Genomic DNA, 27,930 nt, shown 5'->3' on the forward strand with positions numbered 1-27,930 from the left:
ATAAAAATGTCATGAAACTTAGAAAAACAGGTTAAACTCCCAAATAACCTCACAATTAGCTACCAAAATGAATAATCTGACTGACCTTCAGAGCCAAGGTGATAACAAAAGATAAGAAGCGAAATGCGACATGATAATTTAAGCTATAAAATAATTGAATTTAAAAAAATACATAAAGTGGTGCAAGGAATACATTTTTCATTTTCTAATTTTCGATAGACAGTGTGCCTTGAATCATAATAATGAAAACAAGTGTGACTTGGCTCAATAAGTGTTGAGAAGCACCACTCTAAGCTGACGAAAATCAAACATTTGGAAAATAGAAACTGAAAAAAGAATGTAAGAGGATTCCACTGACCGGGCCATTGCCAATTTGTAAAGTCTGTGGAGCATTGGACACCAGATGTTATCACTTGTACTTCATTTGCATGTGACAGACATCATCTTGCATGTGCTCGCTTGTGCGACACGTGTGCTGTGAATACCTTTGGCATTCGAACAACAGCGAGACCAAACATGTTTTGTTTCACAGATCATTGAAACACGTAAGGAAGATCTGCCTTATTTGCAAATTTGAATACGACAAAATTTATATTTGAGATTGTTTAAAATGGCTTCCGACAGGATTTCAATGCGGAATGGATGATACTCAGGGTCAGTATATCTTTGTTCAGGGCCAGCCATTAAGTGATTTGTTAAAGGGACACTGTGTATTATTTGACTCCTAGATGTCACTATATTGTGTAGTGCATCCGAAAATGAGTGCTACAAAGCACAAGGAAGAATACCAACTACAAAGACTCTATGAAAGACCCAAATAGTCAAATAATCGGATAATAACTACTCACAGTAAATAAAACAAATATTGTGTGCATTTCATGAGGTAGTGGTCTACTGCAAAGTCTGCAACAAAGTTACTTATGAATTATAAACAGTTTGAAATAAAACGGTTTCAACAAATGTAGTTTATAGTTTTTTTTAAAGTTTTAATAACTGACGTTTGTCCTTCAGACTAGATGCATTTAATATCAAATACGTTTGTCAGCCACAGTCTGGCATAACGCTCAAGTTCTCATCGATAGCTAAATATACGTGGAATAATATACAATGTATATCATTTAAACTGTATGGGCTTGAATGTTACTTAAATCTTACAGAGGCGAGTAGGAATCTGTTCTGTTCTACTGCCTGGCGTACTTACTCTTTAAATGTTCGTGCATCACTGAGGTACCACTATGATATGCAAGACCTGCTTTGCAAACTTTGAAAGTAGTTTATTCGCCGTATCCAGGCTGAAATGCTTCAAAATTTTTGGCAAATTTTGGTATGTGTACTTGAGCTTGACACCATTATTTCTGTGAGTTACATCTCGAGACAGAGAAACGTGAATGACACTCAGCCAAGCTTGCCATCATGTTAGATGCCTTTCAATGTTGGTAAAAACTTTCTGGCGACCATTGAAAAAAATCATCATCGATTATTTATATTGTTTATTCTTGTCGACAAAGACAACTAATCTTTGCGGCCCTAGTTATGTTTAATGTCGTATCCTACATCATGCTGTACATTGATCGGCTCGCATGCTTTATTTCTCAAAAACAGGACAAGAAGAAGCACAGAAGCACGGCTAACAAAGTCACACCCAAGTCCAGAGAGTTTGTGGAAACAGATTCTTCATCTTCCTCCCCAGAATGCCATTCTGAATCAGAAGAAGTGATGAAATTGCCAGCATTGCCGCTTCAGTCCACAGGTGCCGCGATTAACGCGCTGCCTCATTCCAACTCCTACACCCCACCGCCTCCCCTCTTTGGCTCAACTGGCACTATAGAAAGTTTGGGAGTCTTTGGAGGAAAAGGACTTTGTGTCCGAGGTGCCAACAGTGTTGCCACCAGTTTTAATAGTGGTGTTAATAGCATCAGCACTGGGAATGTTAGCAGTAGCATTATCGACATAAGTGGTTCATTCGGTACCTCTGTTCCTGACCCGGGAGGGTTGGGCAAGAACCTACAATCCATGTCACCGCACTACAATACGGGACACGATTTGCCTCTTTCCCCTCTTATTGAATACCAGGACACTCAGTGCCTTTGGGTGAAAATTGATCTCAGCTTACTTGGCAGGGTGCCGAGACAGGGTTTCGGTCCGATATCTCGTGTCGGGATAACAGAACAGGACACATTTGAAGGAAGACGCTGCCGGGACGAGAAACTTGGAGAAAGAGTCGCGGTGTCCAACAGGGAGAGGCAAAAACAGGGGGATGGAGAATGGCAAGGGTTTAGGGAAAGACCCAAGTTAGCAAAAGGAGAGCAGCAGAATGAAGAGCATGAGCCATTAGTGCAGAACACAGGGAGGCGGTGTGACGGTGCTAGATTAACAGAGAGGGACAGGCAGGCGGACAGAGAGGAGAGGGATAAGGTGACGGAAAGGAGAGAAAAGGCAGGTCAGGGGTTGATGGGGCTGGACAACCCTCCTGTGATGGAGAAGAGTCTTCCAAGGCTCCCAAGGACGGAAAGAGGAGTGAATGGAGGAAAACACAGAAGACAAGCGAATGGAAGTATGCTGGTCCCCACAGAGAAGCACAGCAGCAAAAGCAAGCGGAAACACAAGGTTCAAATTGTTTGGTCTTGTACATTTCCTCACGGTCAGAAATAAATATTTAAACTAGTTATAAAATATTGTTCAAATAAACATTTCAATACTACCCTGAGAAAAAAAGTACTTTATTCAACATGCCTTAGGTATCACGGTCTGCCTGGGTTGTCGGGTCACCAACCCCTGTGGTTTGTCTTGGTCAAGTACAGCCTGGCCGTGAATTAAATAGTATTCATTTTTATGGTTACCAGGAGCAGGAGAAGCCTCCTGATCTGACTCAGATACAGCCCCAACATCAGGACGCGATTATTGTCCAAAGCCTCTGGTACGCGTGTGATGATACTAATAATATATCCTAAATCACTGGGGAAAATCTTTTTTTTTGTTTGAACAGGCCTGTTTTGTTAAATTGCACATCGTTGAATGTGTACACAATTACTTTACATGCAGTATAAATAGATCGGATGTAATCTTACACAAATAAACAACAGCCACAGTAGTTTGAATTATTTGAATATATTAATTTATAAATGAAAACATGCCACAACCTTTGAATGCAGCTCAGATAACCGGGATACCTTTTTAAAATACTTTTTGTTTTTGCACAAGAAAAACATTAAATTGGAGCTAACACTATTGTATATTTACTTTTTGAATTTATCCTGTAAAAAAGGGACTTAATCTATAAAATGTTTAATCTAGTCTTGCTTTAATTCCTTACTTTCTTTCACAACAATTTGATGAAATTAATCTATTTTTAGATAAATATGAAATGGAATATAACACGTTCAAGTAAATGTCTGCATGTATATTTGTTAATGAATACAAATAAAAAATTGGATTTGTCTACATCAGGGGTGTCCAAACTCAGAAAGAGGGCCAGATTTGGTAAACTGAAAATGTGTAAGGAGCCGACTATTCAGTCTGGCATTCTTTGAACAGTCTTTAATAAATACACTCTGCAGAAAAGTTTTCAGTGGTTGGCGATCAGCGTCGCAATCGCGTTGCTCGTCTTTGTGGCATTTTAATTTGACTCGCAGGCTCTCGTAAAAAAGCACTGCTGTGCTGTTGAAACAGGTGGCAGTTGGTTCACCTTTTCACAGTGTTTGTTTCCAGTTAAATTTCTGTAGTCTGGCAGTACCCCTTGATAAAATATTATTTGACCCCCACAGTCTCTTGGCAAATTAGGCAGACACTGTTCTTTTGGATTTTGGTGAAATAATCACAATCACAATCAACTTTAATTATTTAGTTTTTTTAATATCCAGTCGCCAAGTCGGAAATAGTGTGGGCTAAAATTCTCAGAGAAAGCCAAGAGCAAGGTGGCCAAAGGGCTGCTGCTATCATCGGGGAAACTGTGATTTATTTTTGGGGTACAAATTTAATTTATATTGCAGACAACATTACTGGCCTGCCACGTATTATTCATTTTAGGGGAGAGGCCGCAGGCCTGTGAAAATCTGATCACGGGCCGTAACCGGCCCCCGGGCCAGACTTTTCTGGTTTGTATTATATAAATGTTTCTATTGCCACTGTATCAGATTTAAGACTATTGGCAGATACAAAAAGGTCAAATCAATCGTTTTTTCCCTCATGGGCTGGCACTCCTGCAAAGGTTTGCCCACCCATCCTTTAGTGACATGTCGCTATGACCTCACGCTACAAATTGACAATTTTTGTTGCCCATTTCAAACTCATGTTGGTCTCTTTCTATTCCCAGTTGGACCAGAATGAGCCATCCAGCAACAGCAATAAAAAGCTACAATTGGACAAGAACTGTCTGCTCCTTCCACCTTGTATTTCTCCAATACACAACCATAAAAACATCTCTGTGGAGTAAGTAATGAGAATAAGCACACCACACTCACACTCATGTCCATGTACGCTACAAGGAACAATCGCAAAGAGTGAAGGTATATTCACAAAACGGTCGGAAGATCAATTCTTAACGGCCCATTTTGGACTGAACCCACCGCTAAAGGTGATGAAAGTAAAAACGTTGAACTCCAGAGCGCTTTAAATTGAAATGAACGATAATGAAAGCTGCCGGGAGTTCCACATTTCACAATGACACTCATGACATACGACTTCCCTCTTGTGAATTTCTGAGAACAGATGAAGCCGAGTGTTGTGGTGAATAAAGATCTGCGTGGCCTCTCCTGAGATACGTGGAGCATCTCATCAAGATGGCAGATTATATAGCACGGTAGCAGGGAGGGAAAGTTGCGGGCCGACCCGGAGTTGAACCCTCGACATTGTGCGCCAGACGCCTCGGCGTGTATTTCACCCAAGAGGCTTTTTATAGTAGCTGTAAACTGGCTGATGTGATTACCCGGCTCAGAGTCCTTCGTCGGTTTCTAATCTGTGACTTTTGACAGATTGTCCCTGCTCAGTCGCTGAATTTGTAAAAATCTAATATAATGGCTAAAAATGAGAGCTGCGAAAAAGCGGCTTTGCCGTTTTGAGAAGCTGTGGATATCCGAAACTTGAAAGTTCATAGATTGCGGGAGGAATGTGTCTAAGGGTCATTTTGTGTATTAACATCAGCAGTTGTCATCATTCTAAAATGTGTGAGTCAATGATGTACAGTGAGGTGAGGTGCCTGGTAAAGGACAGTCAGATTTACAAATAAATAAACCTACATCTTATTCATCGTTTGATTGGCTGCGCATGAAAGCAATATATACACGGTAGCTTGGAAAAATAAGTTGATTATCTTACCATAACTTGTATTTAAAGTCTATGCACTGCTTCTTTTCAATAAAGGAATCAATAGATAGATCCTGAATTATATTATGAAAAAGTTCATGCAACGAGAAAAAAAAAATACTAGATTGTTTGACTTGTTAATATTATCACTCAAATTGTTTGTGGCTGAGGTGCGTGCCAAATCTGAATTTTTAATCTCATTATTACCGTCAGCCTTGAGGCAAAAGAATTGCGTGCCTCACCCTGCATCTGCAAATGCTCAGCAGTTATACAGTACATAATAATTGTATAAATAATATTTATAATATAATAGAAAAAAAAATCAGGTTGTGATAAAGAAAATTCAAAAATGTTGAATTTAAATGAGAAATGACAAGCACTGAATAGATACAACAATTAACATAATATTGATTTTATATTTTCATTATGACAGGTAAGGTATTACCTCACCTGCCTCCCCTGACTACATGTCACTGACCCCCGTCGACTCGAAAATGCTTCAAGCGTTCAAGAGTGGGTTAATTAGATCCAACGTATTTGTTTTGTACACAAAAACGATACCAACAAGCAAATGCAATGATTTTTTGAGTTAACATGTAAAATAAACTTGTTCAACTATTTCAAAAAAGCATTTTGTTTCAAACGCACTCCGAAAATGGTGATTTGTATGAAACGACAACAAAAAATTCTAGTTTTATTAAAAAAAAAAAAAAATTGATGTAATTCTAGTCAACAAACTTTGCTGAATCTTTGTTTCAAATACTTCCCCCAAAGTTGAAGCAATTTTTTTAAAACAACCCCACCAGAAGGCTTGTTTTGTTTAGAATAACTCACCGAATTGAGTTACTTCATGAAAAATAAAAAATAAATCACCCTTAAAAAAAGCTGTATTTAAGTTACCGGTAATGTAAAAATGGGGTGTAATTGCTTTAAGTATAACCCTTTACTTTAAGTATACCTTAAAAACCACCATAAAAAATAGTCCAATTGTACAGATACAATTTGGTCATTTTCTTTAAAAGGTAGTTACTTGTATGTGAAAAGCTAAAAAATATTATTTTAAAAATAACTTAGTTAATACTTGAGTTATTTTTGTGTAATCTTGTCAATTAGTGTAAAACAACCTCAAAATTTGCATTCTATTGGATTAAACAAAGTCTGTGTCATTTTGTCAAGGACAACCCACATCATTGGGTGCTTTTCTACAAAACATTTGATAAAAATAGATAAAAATATGCCAAGTGATGAATTAGTCCAAGCCTCACCTGCTCCCCTGACTGCACGTCGCTGGGGTGAGTGCACCGTAAAAACACACATACAAGGCACAGACACGTGCATATTAGCATAGCGATGCACATTGCTCGATTGCTCGCATCTATTATTCTCTATGCAACACAAAGAAACAAGAGCACACACACACTCATCCACTAATTAGTTTTGTCTCCCAGGTTTCGTATATTCTCACTAATGTCTAGGCCTGCGGTGCTGTTCTGCCTACTCAGCAACTTTCGCGTTGCATCAACCCCCCGGAGCTTTTTGCGGAGAGTAAAAACAAAAACAAAAAAATATTATCTATGGTTTTGCAAACAATATGAGTCACAGGAGCTACAATAAGGCAACGGAGGGATTAATCATCTGTGTTCTATCAGGAGTGTAAAAGAAAGTTGGAAATATGCAACTAGAAATCAAGTCTTTTGGAAAACAGAGCAGGAAGCATTTACAGAGTTTATGTCACTGTCCAGATTTTGAAAAAAGGAATAGAACAAAAGTAAAGTAAAGTAGCACATATGAGTGATTCATTTCAATGTACAGAATTTATACAGAGACACCTTGCTACTTTGTGATTCAGTTAGTGCTGGTTCACGGCTTTACAGATTTTCATGGTGCATTGTGTTCTGCATTCTGATTGGCTAAACAGAGGAAGATGCTTTCTATCGCCCAAAAAATTGGACCTCTCCATACGCTTAACCTGCTCAGGAGCAAAACGTAGATCGTTGGTGCTCCCTGGTGGCTCCCTGGCGCTTTTTCCAAAATGTTTGATAATGGAAACATGGTTTCTGTAGGACAGAACCAAAAGGTAAATGGAGATTTTCATAACGGTCACATGATGGCAGCAAAGTATCATGTGAAGTGAAGTGGATTGGCTCTTTAATTCATAAAGTTGTGCAATAAAACAGCGCAATTATTTTTGAAATTATAATTTGACTGTAAAGAAGTTATTTGAAAATAAAAACATTTATAAAATGCAATGAGTAATTAAAGTAATTCATGAAAGGACATCTGCAACATTTGGGTATATTGTAGCTCCTTGTTTTGAGGAAAAGTTTATGTCCTGTAACAAATGCACTTATGACATCAGTAATCGCCATCGATCAGTATCAAGATTTGAATACCTGTATTAGTTTTAAACAAAATTATGTTGAACTTTACCTTATATTGTCACAGTTGCCTATTTCCCTCATTGTCCGTTTGGCGTCAGCTGTGGGTCGTTGCCTGATTGGCTTCTCTCCTGTTTAAACGCAGTGCTCTCATTCACTCCTTGTCAGTCCGTCAACGAACCTCTGCACTTGCAAGACTTGTGTTTTGACTCTGTCCGATATCCTGCTTGTGTATCCAGTATCCGGTATCGATCCCGCCTGTCTTGTCCTGTCCGGTATCTTGCTCCAGTGTCCGGTATCGACCCCGTCTGTCTCGTCCTCTCCGGTATCTTGCTCCAGTCTCCAGTATCCGATATCGATCCCATCTGTCTCGTCCTTTCCTGTATCTGCTCACATGTTAGTGAACATACCAGTATAAAGACGTACCGTCATAAAGGAAAAAGAAAATGATACAAAGAAAACATACAAAGATAAATAGGTATAAATGTGTACAAGGTAGCAGACATGGGACCAAGTCACACATGTGCAAGTCTCAAGTAAGTCTCAAGTCTTCACCTTCAAGTCCCAAGTAAGTCCCAAGTATTTTTTTCTTGGGCAAGTCAAGTCACAAGTCAAGTCCCGAGTCTTAGATTGCCAAGTCCAAGTCAAGTCACAAGTCATAAAAACAGCGACTCGAGTCGACTCGAGTCCAAGTCACTAAGTCTCAAGTCCCCATGTCTGCAAGGTAGTGCTTGTAGACTGACCTATGTTGTAATTGCATTGGTAAACAGTGCAATAACATTTAACAGCAACAACATTTTTGTTGGTGTCTTTTTATAATTCCAAAATAAGTTTATAGATAATATGTAAGTACCCATTTTTCTATAAATATGCAAGATATATATTTTCAGTCTTGTGCACCTGCTTAGGATGGGTATGGCCCTGTGAAACAAACGTTTTTCTGAGCCTGTAAGTTTTTGTTTGAAAGGACTGGTAGCACCTACCAGATGGCAGCAGGTCAAAGAGGTGGTGACCAGGGTGAGACGAGCACTATCTTATGCCGTTGTCTATGCTGCGGTATCGCAAGCCGGTAATGCCTTCCAGACTGGGCATTGCGCGACCAGTGATTTTTATGAGTTGTGTTGATTATTCTTGTGTAAATATGTATCGCATAGTGCACGTTGCTTTTGGAATGTGCATTCTCATTTCACACTCAGTATATTTAGTTGACACTATGAAGACAAATTTATCCTATTGTACAATCCACAACAACAATCACATTACACCGATATGTGCAAAGACCCCCATTTGGATGCAATAAACTCCAAGATTAAGGCTAACATCTCTTGAGATCCACTGCTGCATTCATTGCATGTTTAAGTAAGCGCGTATGTGCATGTGTGTTTTCTTCAGATCTCAAAACAGGAAGTCCCGGCGGCAAGATGAGAAGCTCCTTCCTCCACTCCTCTCCCCTCTTTCTGAAGAACCACCTCATAAACGTACCTGCGAGAATCAGGAGGGTGGCACCACCTCAACGCTACATTGCCCCGCTTCTTCCTCCTCTTCCTCCACACACAGACATAGGAGAGATAGCAGAGGATTATCACATGCTAGGAATCTTGCCACAAATGTAAGTCAGAAGATGCACTTAATTTAATCATGACAGCATATTGTTGGTTGTTTATTATATATCCACCTTTTAAACAGGTGCATGATATCAATGACTTAAACATGTATCTAAAAAATGTCATTAGAATTTTTTTGGGGGGGCGGATTATTGGTATTGTTTTTCATAAATATTGTACAATAAATGGAAAAAAATATATAAATCTGAGACTAATAAGTATGAAGATCATAACAACTTGCAAACGTTGACATCATTGTGTTAATTATTAAATAAAATTAATGAATTAATGAATGAATAAATAAATGGATAAAAACACAGTATATAATAATTAAATACCTGTCCTAATGTCTGCATGACCTTTTACTTATTTAGTGCAGCGAACGTTTTAAGATCTAAATATTTCATTGAAGGTGATGATGTCACTGTAAGGTGTAGTGCAACCACAAACAATTGAGAGGAGGAATACAAAATACAGAGACTAATGGGGACTACAGCACCAATTTTCCTCTCATCTTTTCCCCAGCCTGTTGCAAGACTTTTTTACACTGTAGTTTGTGTATTTCTGCGTACTATTAGTTACATAGGATCCCCCTAGAGTGGGGGTCTCCAACGTGGCGGCCCCTCAGGACAGCTGAGGTGCCCACAGACCTGTTCTTAAAATAGTTAGGGAGAGAATAGGAGAGAAATAACCTATTTTTAACATAGTAACAACATGATCATTTTTATCAGAAATATATATCAAAATAGGTGTCCTTTGCATTAATTAGTAACAAAAAGTAGCTCTTACCTTGAAAAAGGTTGGAGACACCTGCTTTACAACTCTAATCATTGATGTTGTTTTGATTGTTCAAAATATAAATTACATACACGATGTGTTGTTGTATAATCAAAATCTGTTTCTACACCAACCTCTTTTACAGCTAACAGATCATCCCAGCAAAAAGCCCTGCGGAAACAGTTTCCATGCCAACGGCCAGTCCAAAACAGATGCGTGGTCAGAACCTCTGGCAGAAAACGCAGAACCTCGGAGACCAAAACTGTCCTTCAGTGACACGTACGTTTCCACTTACAGTAAATACAAACCTGACACAATAATTATGATTTAATTTTCATCCCGGAGATCTCCCATTGTTAGAATTGATTTATTTTCACCTAATGGCTGACTCATTTGATTTAATTGCACCACTTCCTGAGTCTGTCATAAGTTAAAATAAATAAATCAAGTCCTTTAGGAAAGAACAGATACTTCTCAGCCTCTTGGCGGAATTTTCTGTCTTGGACTTTTAGCTTCCCTGCTTTCAATTATAAAGCGACACATGACCCTGCTTGAGTTATATTTGGAGCAAGCATTTATTTGGTTTTCACTTGAACATGGAGAGGCGTTTATTTTTTTTGGGAGGGGGTGAATGATTTGTCTAGCCGCACGTACTATTTATGTGTTTTCTGCCCTGCCTCCAGTGTCCACAGTGCTGACTACTATATGCAGGAGGCCAAAAGGCTAAAGCACAAGGCTGACGCTTTGGTAAGTGTATCTACTGATAACACACATTATGAGTGTAGTGGGTTTGAGTTTGCTTGATTGCTAGCTGTTTCAAGAATTCCTTCATTTTATTCCAGTGTACCTTTCATTCAAGCACTGATGATTCCTGTTATGGTAAACATAAAAAATATATCACCTAATAGAAATGTAGTCAATTGTGATTCATCATCTATTGACATTACATTCATTCAGATTTATCCCCAGATTTGCAGCTTAGTGAGGGATTACTCAAAGAACTGTCAAACGCAGCGCTGTTAAAAATCTTAAAAGTGTTTAATGGCATTTTCCTCTGTGTTTAGATCGACAAATTTGGTAAAGCGGTAAACTACGCAGATGGGGCACTGTCTTTTATAGAGTGTGGTAATGCTATGGAACGCGACCCCCTTGAGGCAAAATCTCCATACACGATGTACTCGGAAACTGTCGAACTAATCAGGTATGCTTTTTTAAGTTGTCTTTGTAAATGTCTTGATAGTTTTGTGACATGGCGAGCATTCAATCCTCACGAAAAATTTACTTTTACAGCTTAATTGTTAGAGATTCCTTTCCAGATAGAGAGTATTGCCTTTATCGAGACTTTTTTTACAAACTTATAAATATATTGTCTCTTGGACTAGTATAAATTTGACACTACTAATATTATTGTTTGTAAAAAATGAAGGACAGCCTTTTTCATCTTCCGCATGTTTGAGTCAACATCCAGGTCGCGAGACAAATTGGGTAAAAACAAGCGCTTTTGTTCAGGTTTTTAACACAATAAAAACAAATGAAATTGAATATTAATGCTTTGTGAGTACAGAACTGGGATTTTGTGGTTTTTCACATGTGTACTTTCAAAATGGCTGACAATAATTTGAGGGGAAAGAAGCGAACACATAAGTTAGTAGAAAATTCCCGAGGCTCTAGCGTCCTTTGTCCAGACTGAATCCTGGAAGTGGTGTATTTACAACTCAAGGCCTTTCCTACCAAAAGCGAATCAGATGATTACTAGAACATTGTAGATACTGTATAATGACAAGATAAAATCATATATTGTGGTGACAAGTGAGTAAAACAAGAAATAAACTAGTCAAATATATGTATGATAATTATGTGCATTAATTGCCACTAAATGACTTGATTAAATCATTAATGAGATGATTTAAAAGAATGAAAAGGATATGACTACAAAACTCATTCAATTATGACTTAATATGCAGTGACACATTTCAATATTACAAAAAAATACAGCTGCCATAGCCTAAAATTGTATTCAACATCTGAGGGTTGGCTATTTTCTGTCACTTGAAATTGACATCACAGTTACTGTTATCTACATCTGAGCCATGATTGGATATTGCCTGAGCACTGAATAACTTTGATGTAATTTTTAATAGTGCATCAAAAATGGACATCCCATGAGATTAATAAAATTGGGTGGAATTTCCTCTTAAATCTAATCCCACCAACACAATTTTAACCAGGGTATCATACATATTTACACTTTTAGGGGCATATACAATGCATGGGATGCCAATTTGTCATTTTGACCACTATACCTGACTGTTGTATGTTACCTTGGCTATTATGCTCTTTTTATGTCATTGTCACTATCAACAAATAATGTTGCAGTTAATTTCCAAACCCTTTAGAGCACAGGTGTCAAACAGGCGGCCCGCGGGCCAGATCAGGCCCGCTAAGGGATTGAATCCGGCCCGCGAGACAACACTCAGAGAAGCAAAAGAGAAAAACAAGCTGCATGTTAAAATATGTCAACTTGATGTTGCCAAAGCCAGGTGCCTCTCACAAAGACACTGTACTTGTATTTATATCTCTCTCCCTCTCTCTCACTCTCTCTCTTTCTTTTCCACCCCTTTTCTCCCACTCTGTCTCTTTCACTCTCTGTGACTCTCTTTTTCTCTTCCTTTGTTGCTCTTTGTCTCTTTATCTCTCTGTGTCTTTTAACCTCTTTTGCTCTAACTTCCTTTTTTCCTTTTCTCTCTTTTCTCTTTCTCTCTTCCTTCCCTTCTTGCTTTATTTTCTCTTTTCTCTCCTTCTGTTTTTCTATTTCTCTTTGGATTTCTTTCTTCCTCTCCTTCTTTTCCCCCTCTCTTACGACTTATTATCTTTTGTTTCTCACGCTCTCTCCCTTTCTCTCTTTTTTTCTTTCTTTGTCCTGCCCTCTCCCTCCCTCTTTTTATTGTTTCTTTATCTCTCTTTTTCTTTCTCTTTAATCTACTTGTCCGGCCACCGACAGAATGTTTGTTCTATCGTGTGGCCCCCGAGTTAAAATGAGTTTGACACCCCTGCTTTAGAGCGTACAGTGGAACCTCGGTTCTCGACCATAATCCGTTCCAGAGCCCTGTTCGAAAACCGATTTGTTCGATCACCAAAATCATTTTTCCCATTAAAAATAATGTAAATCGTTTTAATCCGTTCCAACACCCTGAATGTTTGCCTTGAATGTTTAGTTTAAACTTAAAGCTAACCCAGGCTAATCGTACGTTCGCGTTATCATAATCTTCGGTACGAAAGATTACGCTAACATGAATGTGTAAAAATAAAAAAATCAGGTCGTTTACAAGTCATTTAGCACCCGGGTCTCCACAACAAGTGGTGAGCGGTTCATTGGAAAGGGGGCTCCGTTCCAATACCCTCAATGTTGGGCTCTGTTCCAACACAGTAAATGTTTACTGAATGTTTAACGTAAACTTAAAGCTAACCCATAAAGAAAGGAATTATGAATAGGATTTCTTACCTTTGTGGTGGTCAGGAAGGCGCAGATGGACGGTGGTGCTATTATTTCTTTCTTAAATGCAATAGTTGTACGCACTACTTTTCTTTTTTCACCTGTAGCAACTTTGCTGCTTGCACTGACTTTCTTCTGAGGCACAGTGAGGGGCTAAAACACCCGTACACCGCTCAGCATCGCACCCTAGCGTACGCACTCACGCATTACCGGCGTTCGAACTCCGATTTTTTGACCGAACAGCGAAGCAAGAATTTCTCAGAATTTTTGGTCGGACTCCGATTTGTTTGAACTGAGAGGCGTTCGATAACCGAAGTTCCACTGTATTTGCTTTTTGTAACACAGGAAATTTAATCGAAAGAACAGGCTCAGGCTTTTAGAACGAATTTGGAATTTGGCAATGAAAGGGTTTTTCTGCTGTCCTCTCCTGTTCTCCTTGCAAGGTCAAAATTAATATATGTCTACTCTTCTTATTTTGAGTGTTATTACACCCTTACCTAACCCAGGACCCTGGGGAAAGAAACTTGCAACAAGATTAAAAATGCCTTTATAACAATATTTTTCAATGTATCAATCTGTATGTATGAAGTAGTCGCAAAATACAACCACCTACTATTAAATCCTCACTTGAAATGTTTATCTTTTAAAATTGAGAGAATGACCAATAATAACCGAATCCCATCCTTTTTATTTCCAATCGCATCACTTTATTCAGGTAAAAGGCAATGCCACTGGATGAGCATTTATGTTTCCATTGAAATCATAAAACTTGTACCTCAGTCAGACAACAAGTTGGCCTTTAAACTGAAGGACTCCAGTTCGAACTCATCCATCCAACTGAAGTGTCCTTGGCGAAAGATACTGACTCATTACAACTTCATGGCCGCCAATGTGCACCTTTGGTCTCCAAGTGGATGGAATAGGAAGAACGCACATTCACCTGAAGATCAATCAAGCATAAATACTCGAGACAGCTTACTTGATTAACCTGTCGCTAATTAATTTTATAAGCCCAATTAACCTATTGAGATAAAGGACTCCTGTAGCTTTTTTTTTTGACAGGAGAAAATATCAACAAAACATTTAAATGGGTGCTTAGAACTTTAGGATTGTATTGTAAAATACCCTGAGCCTGGTTGGTTGGTTAGTTAGTTGGATCCCTTAGGGATTGTAGGGGCACCATTTCCAGCAGTGTGTCTTGGGCGAGTATGGCCAGGTGGCACCCATCCTCCTCCAGGCCAACATATGTTATAGAATAAGTAAAGACGACATGTCAGAACCACAACAAATAGTAGACCCAAACGTGTAACATTTCACACAAAGCTTTATTGAGGAATCGGGGAAGTCAGGCATGGGGAAACAAACGACAGCGATCCAGTGCTTGCTGGGCAAGAAAAGCAGGAAGCCCTTGAGATCGGAGCGTGGTTGGAGGACGGAAACAAGTCGGGCAGCGGGGCGAGAGACCGGAGCGTGGTCGGAGGATGGAATCAAGTCAGGTAACTGGAGACGATCAGGAAGCCAGGGACGCACGAGCAGGAAACAGGACAGGACGGAACAGACGGGAGCCAGAGTCAAAAAGTTCTTGACTTACATGTGCGGAGGTTCACTGACGGACTGACAAGGAGTGAACGAGAGTGATGTGTTTAAATGGGAGGGGAACCAATCAGGAAACGAGCAGCAGCTGGGGCTAAAGGAGTGGGCACAGTTGAGAGCAATGGGCAAATCATGACACATCAATGTCTTTTTAACTTGCAAGGAGCACAATCTGTTTAAAGGGTCCACCCCTGAGCCCTTTTTTTTCATTAAATCTTTTCGCTAACAAGAAGCAGGTCCACTCTAAATGGGCTGAAAAGTACAGCAACATTATTAGCTAACAGTGACAATGACTTAAACAGTTTATGAAAATAACGAACAACAAAGAGGAACAATAGTCAAAATAACGAACAACCCTGGCATCCTATGCAATCTCATCTGAAGGTCTCCAATATTAACACGGAGACAAGCAGAATACACTCATCACCTAGAATTCAGTGTATTAAAACCTTTACATATATGTATCGTTTATTTTGTCTGCCTCATGAGTCCCTGTAGAAAAAGCACGCTGAATGAATTTTTGGACATTTTCTTGCCGTCTCTCAATCTTACTTACCTAGCTTTTTGTTTCCCACTCTCTAGGTATGCCATGAGGTTGAAGAACTTCACCAGCCACTCAGCCACCATAGCTGAAAAGAAACTTGCTGTATTGTGGTATGATGAACATTCTTTGATATTGGAAAACGTATTATATTAATTAAAGTGTATGTCAAGTAAAAGGATTATCCTACAGTACTGTGTTTTAAGGGGCCTCAGTGATCCAAACATGAGATTTTTTGTTTGTAGAATGTGGATTAAAAGCAATATCCACAAGTTTTACTGATCTCCAGGCTCAGCCACGAAGAGACTTGTCGAGTGGATATGACATCACTCTTGCTCAGTCTTCAGCAATTAACTAATTGTAGCTCTGCTTCAGAAAGCAATGGTAATTGTTTTCTGAGCCCTGGAAAACTTCAATGCCTTCTTTACTTGACGCCATCTCTCAAAATGGCTACCATTTTAGATGAAATACAAGTTGATTTTCTACATAGGAAATGTAAATCAAAAAGCCATCTTTCAAACATATTTTGGGGGTTGGCTTCTATTCCAATATATTATTGTGATCTTGTCGCCTATTAATTTAGACTTTACATATAGTGAGAACAATACAATGTAAAACAAACTAACACTATAGAGTAAAATACTTCAACTAAACTGATTTAGAACAAAAGCCAAGAGCATCAAAACCCAACAAAAGCACCAATGTAATTAAAATACAAATACTGTATAACAATGTCAAACAAGACAACTAAGATACCTTTTATTGCATAATGTCATAAAACCTCTAACACTATAAAAATTACTTCTACGAAACTGATTCAGAACAAATGTCAAGAGAGTCAAACCCAACAAAAGCAGCAATGTAAGGAAAATACAAAAATACTGTAGATCAATTTCAACAAGGAAACCATTGCACAATATTTTGAGGTGTAAACATAGATTACATTTAAGGGTTCTGGTGTATGTTTAATCGTTGGACCCACATGAAACATTTTATTTGTATTTATCATCAGCATCATTCCCAGGACAATATTGGCTATCTGTCAAGTACCTAGTCAGTATCAATAATATCCAAATTTGGATTGATCTGCCCACTCAAAATTATTGAAAAAGACTAAGGTAACTTTTCAGCACAGAAACAGATGAAGCAATGTTTTGGCATTGAAGAAAATGACACCAGCTTTCACAGCAAATAAGGCAGTTTTACACATACGAGAAGAAGCTAGCTTTCAGCGTAGAAAAATATTGTTTTATCTTAGGACCATGCGCTACTCTACGGCACAGAAGATGAACACACAGACCCCTCCCGGCTACTCTGAGTTATAGGTATCCACAATAAAGTAAAATATATTTTTGTTCGTAATTTTGGTTTACTTTTTTTAAACTGCAATTAAAGTTCACACTGTCAGCTTTGGATTGTTTTTAAAAAGAAAAGATAAATGAGGTCACCATAGGTGTCAAAAGTCCATCTGGGAAGAACTGCCAGCACATGAGTTAAAATTCGTCCCATAAATATTTAAAATAAAGGTAATTGAGTATCTGGGAGTTGACAGTATTATGTAGGTTGTTACAGGTACTGCATTTAACTGTGACATTTTCCAAGGACAGAAGAGAAATGACAATTCAAAGAGAAGGCCGATGACCTATTCAGTAGCTAAATGGAACACATCCAATGAAGCAGTGTGTCGAGGCACACTAGTGTCTACTAAAACAAAGACGATTTGTGTAGAATTATCATATTTTGTGTCTTGTTAATGCCAACTATCAATAGAAAAAAAATAGATGAAGAGAAGTGGCACCAGGTTCAGTACACAGAAAAGACATAAATGCGAGACAACAGTATCTTGATCACCAGAGGCAGTTGTCGTGGTCCAGGGGCAGGCAAGGTGTTGGTGATCCTGAAAACTCACAATTGCAAAAACAACAGTCCAATTGTTCGGCAGGCAGAATTTGTGGTCGAGAAAGGAGGCAAGGGTTCGGTAAACTGAAAACAAAACGAGGCTGAGACACCGCTAAAATGTGATGAATAAAGTATCTATCTATCTATCTATCTATCTATCTATCTAAAACGAAACAAGAATGGCAATGACCTGGCGAACGAGCTCCAAAACAGAAGTGCTTGAATAGTGAGCAGGAGTGCAATCATGGCAAGTGATGTCAAGTATGAGTGGAAATCAGAGCCAAGGAAGAAGTGACCAAAAAAGGCAAGAGAAAGCAAGAGAGGGAGAGGGAAAGAAAATCAAACCTGACAGCCAGACTGTGGCATCGTGAGTAAAAATAGTGTGATCATGACATAAGTGTTAATACCTTTTCGATTGTCATCTGTACCACTTTTGGCTTTTGGCTAAAGTGCCGGCACTCTCATCACCATTACTTGGGTTTGATTCCTGTTGCATACAATGTCATACAATTGTGGACAGCGGTACTTATTGACGGATCAATCTTTAAATTTGGATTCAAATATACTTTAAGCGTATGAAGAGTCCCACGGATTTACACGAATACTCACAGAAGCTCTTACTGTAGTCTCAATTGCATGCACCTTATAGTCTGGTGCGCCGTGTGTATGACAAATATATGGCATATTTTTGGGGGTTGTGTCTTATAAACCTTTCCGCTTTATATTGAGGAGAATACTGTGAGTATATACCATGAACACATAGTCTGTGTAATGTTTTTGCCTAAAATGTGCCTTTTTTGTGCCTCAACCAACTTTTTTTTTTTCTTTCGGATGACATCAGAATAATACGGTTTCCAGGATGAAGCTTTTACGGTGAATTTGTAAAGAGGATTCATTTCTTTTCTAATGGTTTTGTTTCCATAGTAACCGCTGTCTGTCTCTGCTGTATCTGCGGATGTTCCATCTGAAGAAAGACCATGCTTTCAAGTACTCGCGTTCACTGATGGAGTATTTCAAGGTAACACACACACACACATTAAGACGCTGACTTTACTTCCTCTGTAATTTTCCATCCACGGGCAAAAAACATTCAAAGCCAATTACAAGACATTTCATATTCGTTTTCATGGTGCTGCGCATTAATTTTTCATGGCATTATTAAAATCCGTGCTTTCTCTTTGATTTTAGCACATTAATGAGCTCCATCAATCATCAGAGAGAATTGTTGGGTTTAGTGTACTTGTTTTGATTAATTATGTGTAGTTTAATTAATTACAGAGGATGTCATTATCACAGCGCTGCATTTGCAGCGATGGGATTGGATTTCTGGAAAGTAATGGAATGGAAATCTGTAGGAACTGCGTCTGTATTTGCTTATTACCAAGGGCTTGTGTGCCATGTGTGTTGACAAAAAACAAATTACAACAAATTATTCCAGTTTTACCACTCACATGTTAAAAAGGGTACACATTTTAAATTGACGTTGTGGTGCAAAGGTGGTTAGTTTATAGTTAAATTGTAAAAAAAAAGAAAATCTCATATTTTGAAAGGGACGGCATGTGTAATTTGTCCACCAGAAGTCGCTATATTGTAGTGAAGAGCAAACAAAAACTGGTGCTAAAAAGCACAGCGAAGAATACAAATGATGGAAACCTGAAGTACCAAAATGTATCGTTATACTGATTTTTTAGCCTTGGCTTTTTAAGGTTTCTGGGTACCCGTAGCAGCAAGATGGCGGACAGAAATGTATGATCCCTCATGTTATATAAAATAAGTGCAAATTCCTCTTCCTACAAACCCTCTGCAACACATGCATTTTGGGATTTTCTATGCATATTATCAAAACTGGTGCTTCAAAAAGGGGCAAATTATATAAGCTTGATTTAATTCATGTTTCAAAACCTATTTGATAAAATACTCCATTAATAAACTAATGTAAAATTCCATATATATTTATCTACCCTGATCATAGCCCTCGAAAGGGGTGACCGACAGCAAGGCAACACATACAAAAATAAAAATAAGAAAAGAAAAAAAGAAAAAGATAAAAAAGGGAAAAAGTAGCAAAAACACACACACACAAAATAATAAATAAATAAATGTATGTTTAAAAAAAAAAAAAAAAAAAAATGGGACCATGGCCAACCCAAATGCCCAAACAAGTTAAGCACCTCGGCACCTAAGTTGGTCATGCTTCCCTCCAGATGAAACGGGACACAAGAAAGCGGCCATGTCACTCGGGTCAGGAACAGAAGAGTGAATGTAAAATTAAATATACCTATTGCATAGAAATTTCTGCATGTAAATGTATTCATAAATACAAATTAGAACACATAAATAAACACCTCCATCATGCATTGCCAAGGTATCGGATAGACACTCTGTATTGGCAGATGCAAAAATAAAATCAAGGTTTTTTTTTCTCTGCCAAATTTGTTAATTCAATGTGGACTATGACTCAAAGGTTTGCCCAACCCTGATCTACATTTACAGTCAGATTTACTGTCTCCTTGTCTATAATGATGGCCTGTATGTGCATAGTATTTTTTTTTTTGTGTGCTCAAGAAAGATAGGAAATAAACACCCTAGTATTAAGTTCAGCAAGTTGTGAAGCTATGCAAAGAGCCCATGAGGCCTTTGTTTTTTCTCCTTGCTGTGTGTCATGTGACTCCCTGATGACTTGTAGGGGTATTCATTTTAAACTGCCATGGTCACCGCCTCTGATAATGGTCACTGGAAGTTCAAAATGGCACCTCACGGAGGATCTGAAAAACAAATTGTTAAGATAATACGACGACACTACTACTCAGAGGGGGAACATACTTCAATTTCTTTATATGACCCAACTTTTCTTGTGTGTATTTTTGTATACCAGAACTCTACGAAGAGCTCCCATCAAGCACCCTCTCCCTGGAGGACAAATGGAAAGTGAGTACACATGCCCATGCTCTTGCTCTCTCCAGGCAAATTTTACATTTGGAATTCACCAGAGTGTCGGTGCAAAATACTGTGGCGTCCTTTTACAATTTTGTAAACAAAGAAACCTCTTAAGGAAACAAAAAAGTGCTTGATTTGAGACAGACATAAGCGGGAGAAGCCTGGAGGGCTGGCTGAGGTGGAATGGAGTGGGTGGTGAGAGATAGAGGAGAGGCGTGGTGGGACAGCCAATGTGAAGCTAATGAGTTTGAACATCTCTGACGCGGCATGGCATCGGCGCCTGTGTGAGGGATGTGCGCACATTAGCGAGGACAAAGGCCATCATTACAGAGGTGGTGTCAATGTCGCAGCCTGGCATATGAGATGTTTTGATTTTGGAATCGTAATGTGATTTTATTACGCAAGAAGCATGACATTTCTTTGTGTGTTTGGCAATGTAACAAGCTGGTTGATAAAATCATTTAATGCCGCATGGTATAATTACATTTTCAGAAGCATTGTACCTGAGTGCTTAAACGTGAAAATATGTTTTTCTGGGTTGGCGCTGCTCATCAGCATTCAACCTCTGGGAATGATTTTGGTATGATACACGATCATTGATGGCAGGAGTTGCTTTGATCAGATCATTGTCCACACATCGAAGAAGCCCAACCCACTTGTGTTGCTTCCTGTACTCGGCAAATAATATGACAGAGTCCTATCATCCCTAGTCGGAGAGGTATGACGTTTCCTGCATGTGTGCAGGAATGTGCTCTCTGAAGGAATGCGATCGCCATAGTGACGAAACCATTTGATTGAAACATCCAGCACAGAAAAATTTTAGCATTGTTCATGCATCAGTTCAGTGTTCTTGTAATACTCTTACATTATGCAAGCAAATTTCTCTAGGATTTATAGAAAGCCAGGTTTAGATATTTGAGGTATCCCAAATCTATAATGCGAAGTTAAAGTTCTGCTTGAAAAGCTGCATTCAAAAAAGCTGTTTTTCTCAGAAGTTTTCTTAAAATCAAGTATGTCAAAAATTCTGACAATGCTAAACTATTGTTGACTAAACAATGGTAAAAGCTATAAACATTTCTTTACTAATAGAAAAATGAGGGTTCAAAGTTTGTTCTGATATGCCCTAGGCGTATAACACTACAAAACAGGCCTTTAAAAATTAGTCAAAATGTCAAATTTTGGCTTGCTTGGCTCTCCCAATTTGAGAAAAATGTCTGGCATTGAATGAGTTAAAATTTAACCCACTTGTAACACCTTGTACAAAAGGTTGTGTCTTGATGCCTTATCTTCACCAGCTTAATTCTTGTTTGAAAAATGCATCATGCTTAACAGTCATTGAATTACGATTACATCTAGTAGCAGAGTGGGTCCACTTTCCTGCTAGTTATGCCTTGATAAAATACAACCAGGCCTTTTGCAATCGGAAATCACTGCTACATAGACATAAAATCGTCACACGATAAAAAACATGAATCTTTTGATTACGTCCTATAAGGTTCTAGGTTTATTAGACTGAAATCTGACTCCGGAGACACTTCAAGTGTCTTGTCTAAACCCAGTACAACTTTAATAAGAATCATATATTTCTTGTGGCTGTACTCAAATATAAATCTTCTCTGTGTATTCTAGGGTCAATGGTACTCCATCTCCACTTTCTCTCAGCCTCTCCCCAGCCAGCGGCGGCATTGGTGGAGGAGCATCAGGAGGTGCAGCAAATTCCTCAGCCAGCATTGCCATCCCACAACGAATACACCACATGGCCGCCAGTCACGTCAACATAACTAACAACATCCTACGCAGCTATGAGCATTGGGAGACGGCCGACAGATTAGCTACTGGTAGTCAAGGTAGGAAATCACAATTATTGGACAATCTGTTTCAAGTATCAAGTGTTGGATGTGTTACTGAAAAGAAGTAATTAGTTACAGTCACTAGTTACTCAGAAAAAAAGTATCTTGTTACAAATTACCCTATATATTCGCACAGAAGCTAACCACCTAAAATACTTTAAAATAGCCACATAACAAAAGAAATAGAAGAAAACATGAAAAGCAACCTTTAGGAGCAGTGTACACTTCATATTTCTCAGTTTGTGCAAGCTTGACAGCTTGCAAACAAAACACTCCATAACCATTTTGTCTCTAGGCTTAAAAAACACTTGAAGATCTCCTTCTCCATTTATGAATACTCTCCAAAACGTTACAATTGTTCTTATTATTATACAAAGTTCTTCCCCCGACTTCCCAGCACCTAAGCGAAGGCCATCTTGATTAATAGTTAGCAGGCCCCAAGAGGATACAATTGTTGCAAGAATACAAACAGCACCTGGATACAATATTCGTTAAGGCACTTTTGAGGATAAAATCATACAAAGGCACATTCAAACTATAATCAAACTATGATTTCCCTCACAACTTTTAATCCTGAAAAATATACCTGTAATTTGATGACGTCTTTTTTTTGTGTAACTCTAAAGGAATACAATTCAATTTTATTGTATCCAGATTACGTAACACTGTGACTGTACATGTATTCCGTTACTCCCCAAGCCTGTTAATGATTCGGATTTATAAAAAGAGAAGTAATGTAATAATGCACAAATAGTAATGACAGTAGTGTTATCAGTTATGCGTTACAGTATTCGTTGCTGAGAAAAGTAACTGTGTTGCAGGAACACTGCCTGTGTGTGAATCTTTCCGAAGCAAGATTTCTGTTGTTTTCTGAGATTTTCTGTTAATGAGATTATACGTAGTTTGCCTGTCTCGTTGCCTTTACACTGTATGTTTCTGAGATGTATCAGTGAAACGTTTCCGTTGGAACATCTCTTTTCCTCCCTGCAGAGTTCTTCCAGCAGTTGGACTCTGTGATGGAGCCTTTGAGTCAGCAGAGCGGCATGACCGACTTGGTTCGTTACATCAGGCAAGGGCTACACTGGCTGCGTATTGAGGCTCACCTGCTGTAAGCACTGGACCAAAGCCAGACATTGAAGAAGATTTAAGAAAATCCTCAAATGGGCCTGGGAGCTAGAACTGGTATCAGAGCGATGACACACAAAATGATGCTTTAGTCCCCCCCTGGGGTTCTTCAAATGACTCAGCATGCAGTCATGAAGTAATGCCAATAACTAGCAGGATTCACGTGGGAAAAAAAAAATCAATCCGCACTTAGGAATGAACAGTAATTAGATTATTTGATTGTGACTCACTGAGAACAACCTAGCATAATTAAATTGATGTGCCTCTTTGGAGAGACAACAATTATACTCCCTGAATGGGTATATAAGTTGGATGTATATTAAACAAGATGAGCGTGTTTTCAAAAGGAAACGTTCAAGCTGATTGGGATGAAAGATGACTCAGGTGAGGCAAAAGTACTATCTACTATTGTTGTCAATAATTTGGTTATACATTTGTCTTAAACTGGTGGCTGCAGCACACCATGAAGAGTTGGTGTAATTTTTCAACAGCGATTTTAATTTTGTGAATACTAGTAAAAAGTTTCCATTTCTATTATACATTTTTCAATTGACTTTATATTTTGCAAAGTGATGTGAAGTCAGGGGAAGTAGGTGAGGCACAACGATTCAACCTTTTTTTTACGTTGCATGGGTTTTTTATTTCATAATGGAAGATTGCCTATTTAATGATGCTTTTATGCAAACGGAGTGTAGCGTTGTGTTTTTAGGGTTAGACCCAGAAGAGGGGAAGCATGAACTGAGGCAGGTGTGCTTAAGCCAAGTCAAGTCATGTTTATTTGTATAGCCCTGATGCACAAGGAGTCTCAAAGGGCGGCACAGACCACAGATTTTTGCAAACCACAGACTTTTAATACACCATCCCCTGGTCTTAAACCTACATGAGGGCAAGGAAAAACTCAAAAACCTCAACATGAGGAAAATGAAGAAACCTTGAGAAGGGATCACACATGAGGTAATGCCTCTTCTAGGATGACCAGGCTGCAATGGATGTTTCAATAACATATAATAAACAGATATTGTCAACATGAAATATAGGTCATTTATAAGCCATAGATTAAAAGGGTGTTTTAAGCCTCAATTTAAACAGTTTTACTGAGGTTGCAGATCGAATCTAAGAGGGCAGGGCATTCCACAACATCAGGGCCTGAATGGCTCTTGGGATCACTAGTCCACTAGGATTTTGAGAGCGTAGGCTCTGGACCGGAACATCGGAGGAAATTAAATCTGGAAGATTTGAGAAGTCCATGCATGATTTTGTATAATATTAACAGAATTTCAAAATCACATCTTAAGCTAACAGGGAACCAATGCAGGTTAACTAAAATCGGGGTAATGTAATCAAGTTTTCTTGTCTTAGTTAAAAGCCCTGCTGCAGCATTTTGTACCAGCTGCAGGCTCTTGATTTTGGACTTCGGGAGACCGGAGAGTAGTACATTACAGTAATCGAGACAGGCGGTAACAAACGCATGAATTATACTCTACGCATCGGACTGGGACAGCATAGGCCGAATTTTAGCGATGTTGCAAAGATGGAAAAAAGCTGTTTTAGTAATATTCTTAACATGTGTTTGGAAGGACAGATTGGGGTCAAGTGTGACTCCTACATTTTTGACTAAGTAATTTCCACAATTGAGTGGGGCAGATTCCTCTATCGGAAGATATAGTTGAGTGTCATCTACATAACAATAGAAACAAATATTATGCTTGCGAATAATATCATCTAATGTAAGCATGTAAATGCTGAAAAGGAGATGGCCAAATACTGAACCCTGCGGAACAACACAAGTAACACTTAAGGGCTCAGATGTCATTTCACCATATTTAACACAGTGCGTCCTATCTGAGAAGTAGGATCTGAACCATAAGAGGACGGTTCCTAAGAGACCAATCCATTTTTCCAACCCTGTCTAGTGAGATTCTTAAAAAGAGGGATGGTATTTAAAAAGAAATAATAAGTACAAAGTACGAAAAAAAGAAGTGGTCACAAAAGAATAATGTCCAAACAAAAGAACCTGACAATATCCAAACCAGGTACAATGACCAAACCGGAAATGGGGATAGCACACAAAGAAGGACATATTTTGTTATTATAGTAATTCTTGAGGCTTATTTTTTACAAAGTGCATCCAGTTCTGGCTCCCATGGTAACCCACCAACCCAGCTAATGGTCCAAAGTTGGGTATAAAATTAATGACCCCTGCCCAGAAACTCCGTCCCCCACCAACAGACTGTGCAACAATGGCAACTTTGCACAAAACGGAATCCAATAAATTCCCCACTGGACATTTTCGTTGTTTGTCGTGTTATTGTGTGTATCCATGTACAGCGAATTGCGTCCAGTCGGAAAATCTACGGGCCAGCGGTGATGTTTGTGCTCCACTATATAGTGACCGTGACACCTGCAAACAGTGACTTTGTTGTGTTAATCGTTGTGATTCTTTGTGTCGGTTGTAAGTGACCCGGATGAACGATGGGAAACGAGATATTAAGCATCTATATTCTGCCATGTGTGGGTGAGGGAAAATGAAAAATATATGAGAGGCCGTTTTAGGAAGAAAAACATATTTGCTCGCACATTTAACATCATACTTTCGCACATGCACGACTATACTCTCATACAGACACAGTCTTACCCATGCTAAAACTAATATACTCTATCTTACATGCTATTACTCTCTTATACACAGACTACTATACTCTCATACACACCATACTATACTTTCTCACACATGCTACTATTCTCTTATTCACACTATGCTATGCTTTTACACAAATACTGCTTTGGTATCACACACATACTACTATACTCCCACAAACACTATACGACAGACTGTCTCTAACACTATTATACTCTCTCATGAAACTTTGAGTACTACGTTGTACAATACGCATTGCATCATTACACCTAGTATAATGATAACCTCATCTCTCAGTGTTGTTTTACTTTGGGTACTTTTAGTAACCATTGTGATGCACACTGATCCGTGGGTAGGGCAATCACTAAATGGGTCTTTAAAGTGTCTTCCTGTTAAATCAAACTAACTTCCTGTTTATACCCCACAGTATAACTGTCCGTCAATGAGATTATACTAGTATGTGAGAGAGAGTATAGTAGTTTGTGTATGAAATTATAGTAGTAGATGTGAGAGAGAATAGTAGTGTGAGCAGTATTGTGATATGTGTGAGGGTGTATAATAGCATGTGCATAAGAATAAAATCTCATTTGTGAGAGTATATAGTAGTATGTGTATGACATGGAATAGTGTGTATGAGAGTTTAGTGCTATGTGTATGAAGAGCAAAGTATTGTGTGCATGAGAGTATAGAAATATGTGTGAGATAGTAAAGTAATGTGTTTATGAGAGCATAGTAAATAGTGTTAGAGAGAATACAAGTGTGTGCATAAGAGTAGTATTTATGAGTGAATATAGTAGTGTTTTGTATAAGAGTATGACTGTGTCTGTATGGAGTGTAGTTATGCATGTGTTGGATAGAGTATGATATTGCGATTTGTGTAAGCAAGAATGATTTACTCCTAAAACGGCCTCTCATAAAAACGTGTGTTTGTTTACGATTGTGTTCGCATGGGAACAAATCCGCCAAAGTCCAAGCTTCCTCCTGTGCTATTTGTTTACTGTTTGATTTTGTCGGTATTTATTTTTTTGTCGTGGTGGTACCTGTAAATGGAACTCATCAAGAGAGAGCGTTTTGGATGTCAATCACAAAAACCACTGCTGAATGTGTAATGGAAGACATTGCGGATGTGAAGAACATTTGACAAAAAAAAAGACAAAAAAACTCAAGTGCCTCTCTTCGTGTCCAGTTGGAATTGCTCTATTTATTTATGAACAAATAATGAATCTAAGTGATTTTCCATACCATATTGGTACAAATATGAGATTGTTTTTTGTAAAATCAAATGTTTCCATGAGCTTTTTACTAGCATTTACTGTATGATGACGTTGAGGTTTGGCTTTAAGGACAATATGTGAGTTCAATTGTCGAGTTTCCATTGTTCTTTTTCTTGATGTTTTGAGGGTCCGTCTGAAATGCCAGATATGAAAAACGTTGCATGCAATAAATGGTAGCGTCCAACAACTACTTGTGTCTTGTACCTACTTCCGAAAAGGTGGAAACAAATAGGGGTGGGCAGTAGTTGTCATTTTTTGGTATTAGTTCAGTAGATACTGGTTGTATTGATCGATACCAGTAATTTTTGCATTAAAATGTCATGATCATTGAATGATTGAACCCCTCCCCCCTTGAGTTAGTTTGTATGTACTACAAACACAACACGAAGATAATAGGCTCTTTTTTTATTTTTTTATTGTTTTTAATGAAACAACTACAATGCTGACATTACCAGTATAAAAATAGATATACATATTTTATTACAACCGCTTCAGAACAAAGCTCGAGAGAGTCAAACAA

At 38.5% G+C, this 27,930-nt stretch overlaps 1 protein-coding gene across 1 annotated transcript in view; it reads left to right on the plus strand.

The window, feature by feature from the left end:
• aff2 (ALF transcription elongation factor 2) overlaps positions 1–27,600 on the plus strand; it is a 233,952-nt gene extending 206,352 nt beyond the window's left edge. Inside the window, exons 16-26 of the mRNA XM_088344502.1 lie at positions 1,603–2,607; positions 4,313–4,428; positions 9,072–9,288; positions 10,206–10,339; positions 10,744–10,807; positions 11,125–11,261; positions 15,729–15,800; positions 18,511–18,604; positions 20,462–20,514; positions 22,153–22,370; positions 23,364–27,600. Of these exons, the coding sequence (XP_088200628.1) occupies positions 1,603–2,607; positions 4,313–4,428; positions 9,072–9,288; positions 10,206–10,339; positions 10,744–10,807; positions 11,125–11,261; positions 15,729–15,800; positions 18,511–18,604; positions 20,462–20,514; positions 22,153–22,370; positions 23,364–23,485 (2,232 nt within the window). The 3' untranslated portion in view covers positions 23,486–27,600. The remainder of the gene's footprint in view (positions 1–1,602; positions 2,608–4,312; positions 4,429–9,071; positions 9,289–10,205; positions 10,340–10,743; positions 10,808–11,124; positions 11,262–15,728; positions 15,801–18,510; positions 18,605–20,461; positions 20,515–22,152; positions 22,371–23,363) is intronic.
• The last annotated feature ends 330 nt before the right edge of the window (positions 27,601–27,930 follow it).

The sequence above is a fragment of the Urocampus carinirostris genome, chromosome 9 (assembly GCF_059441175.1).
Source record: "Urocampus carinirostris isolate Australia breed hairy pipefish chromosome 9, RoL_Ucar_1.0, whole genome shotgun sequence".
NCBI classification, from domain to species: Eukaryota; Metazoa; Chordata; class Actinopteri; order Syngnathiformes; family Syngnathidae; genus Urocampus; species Urocampus carinirostris.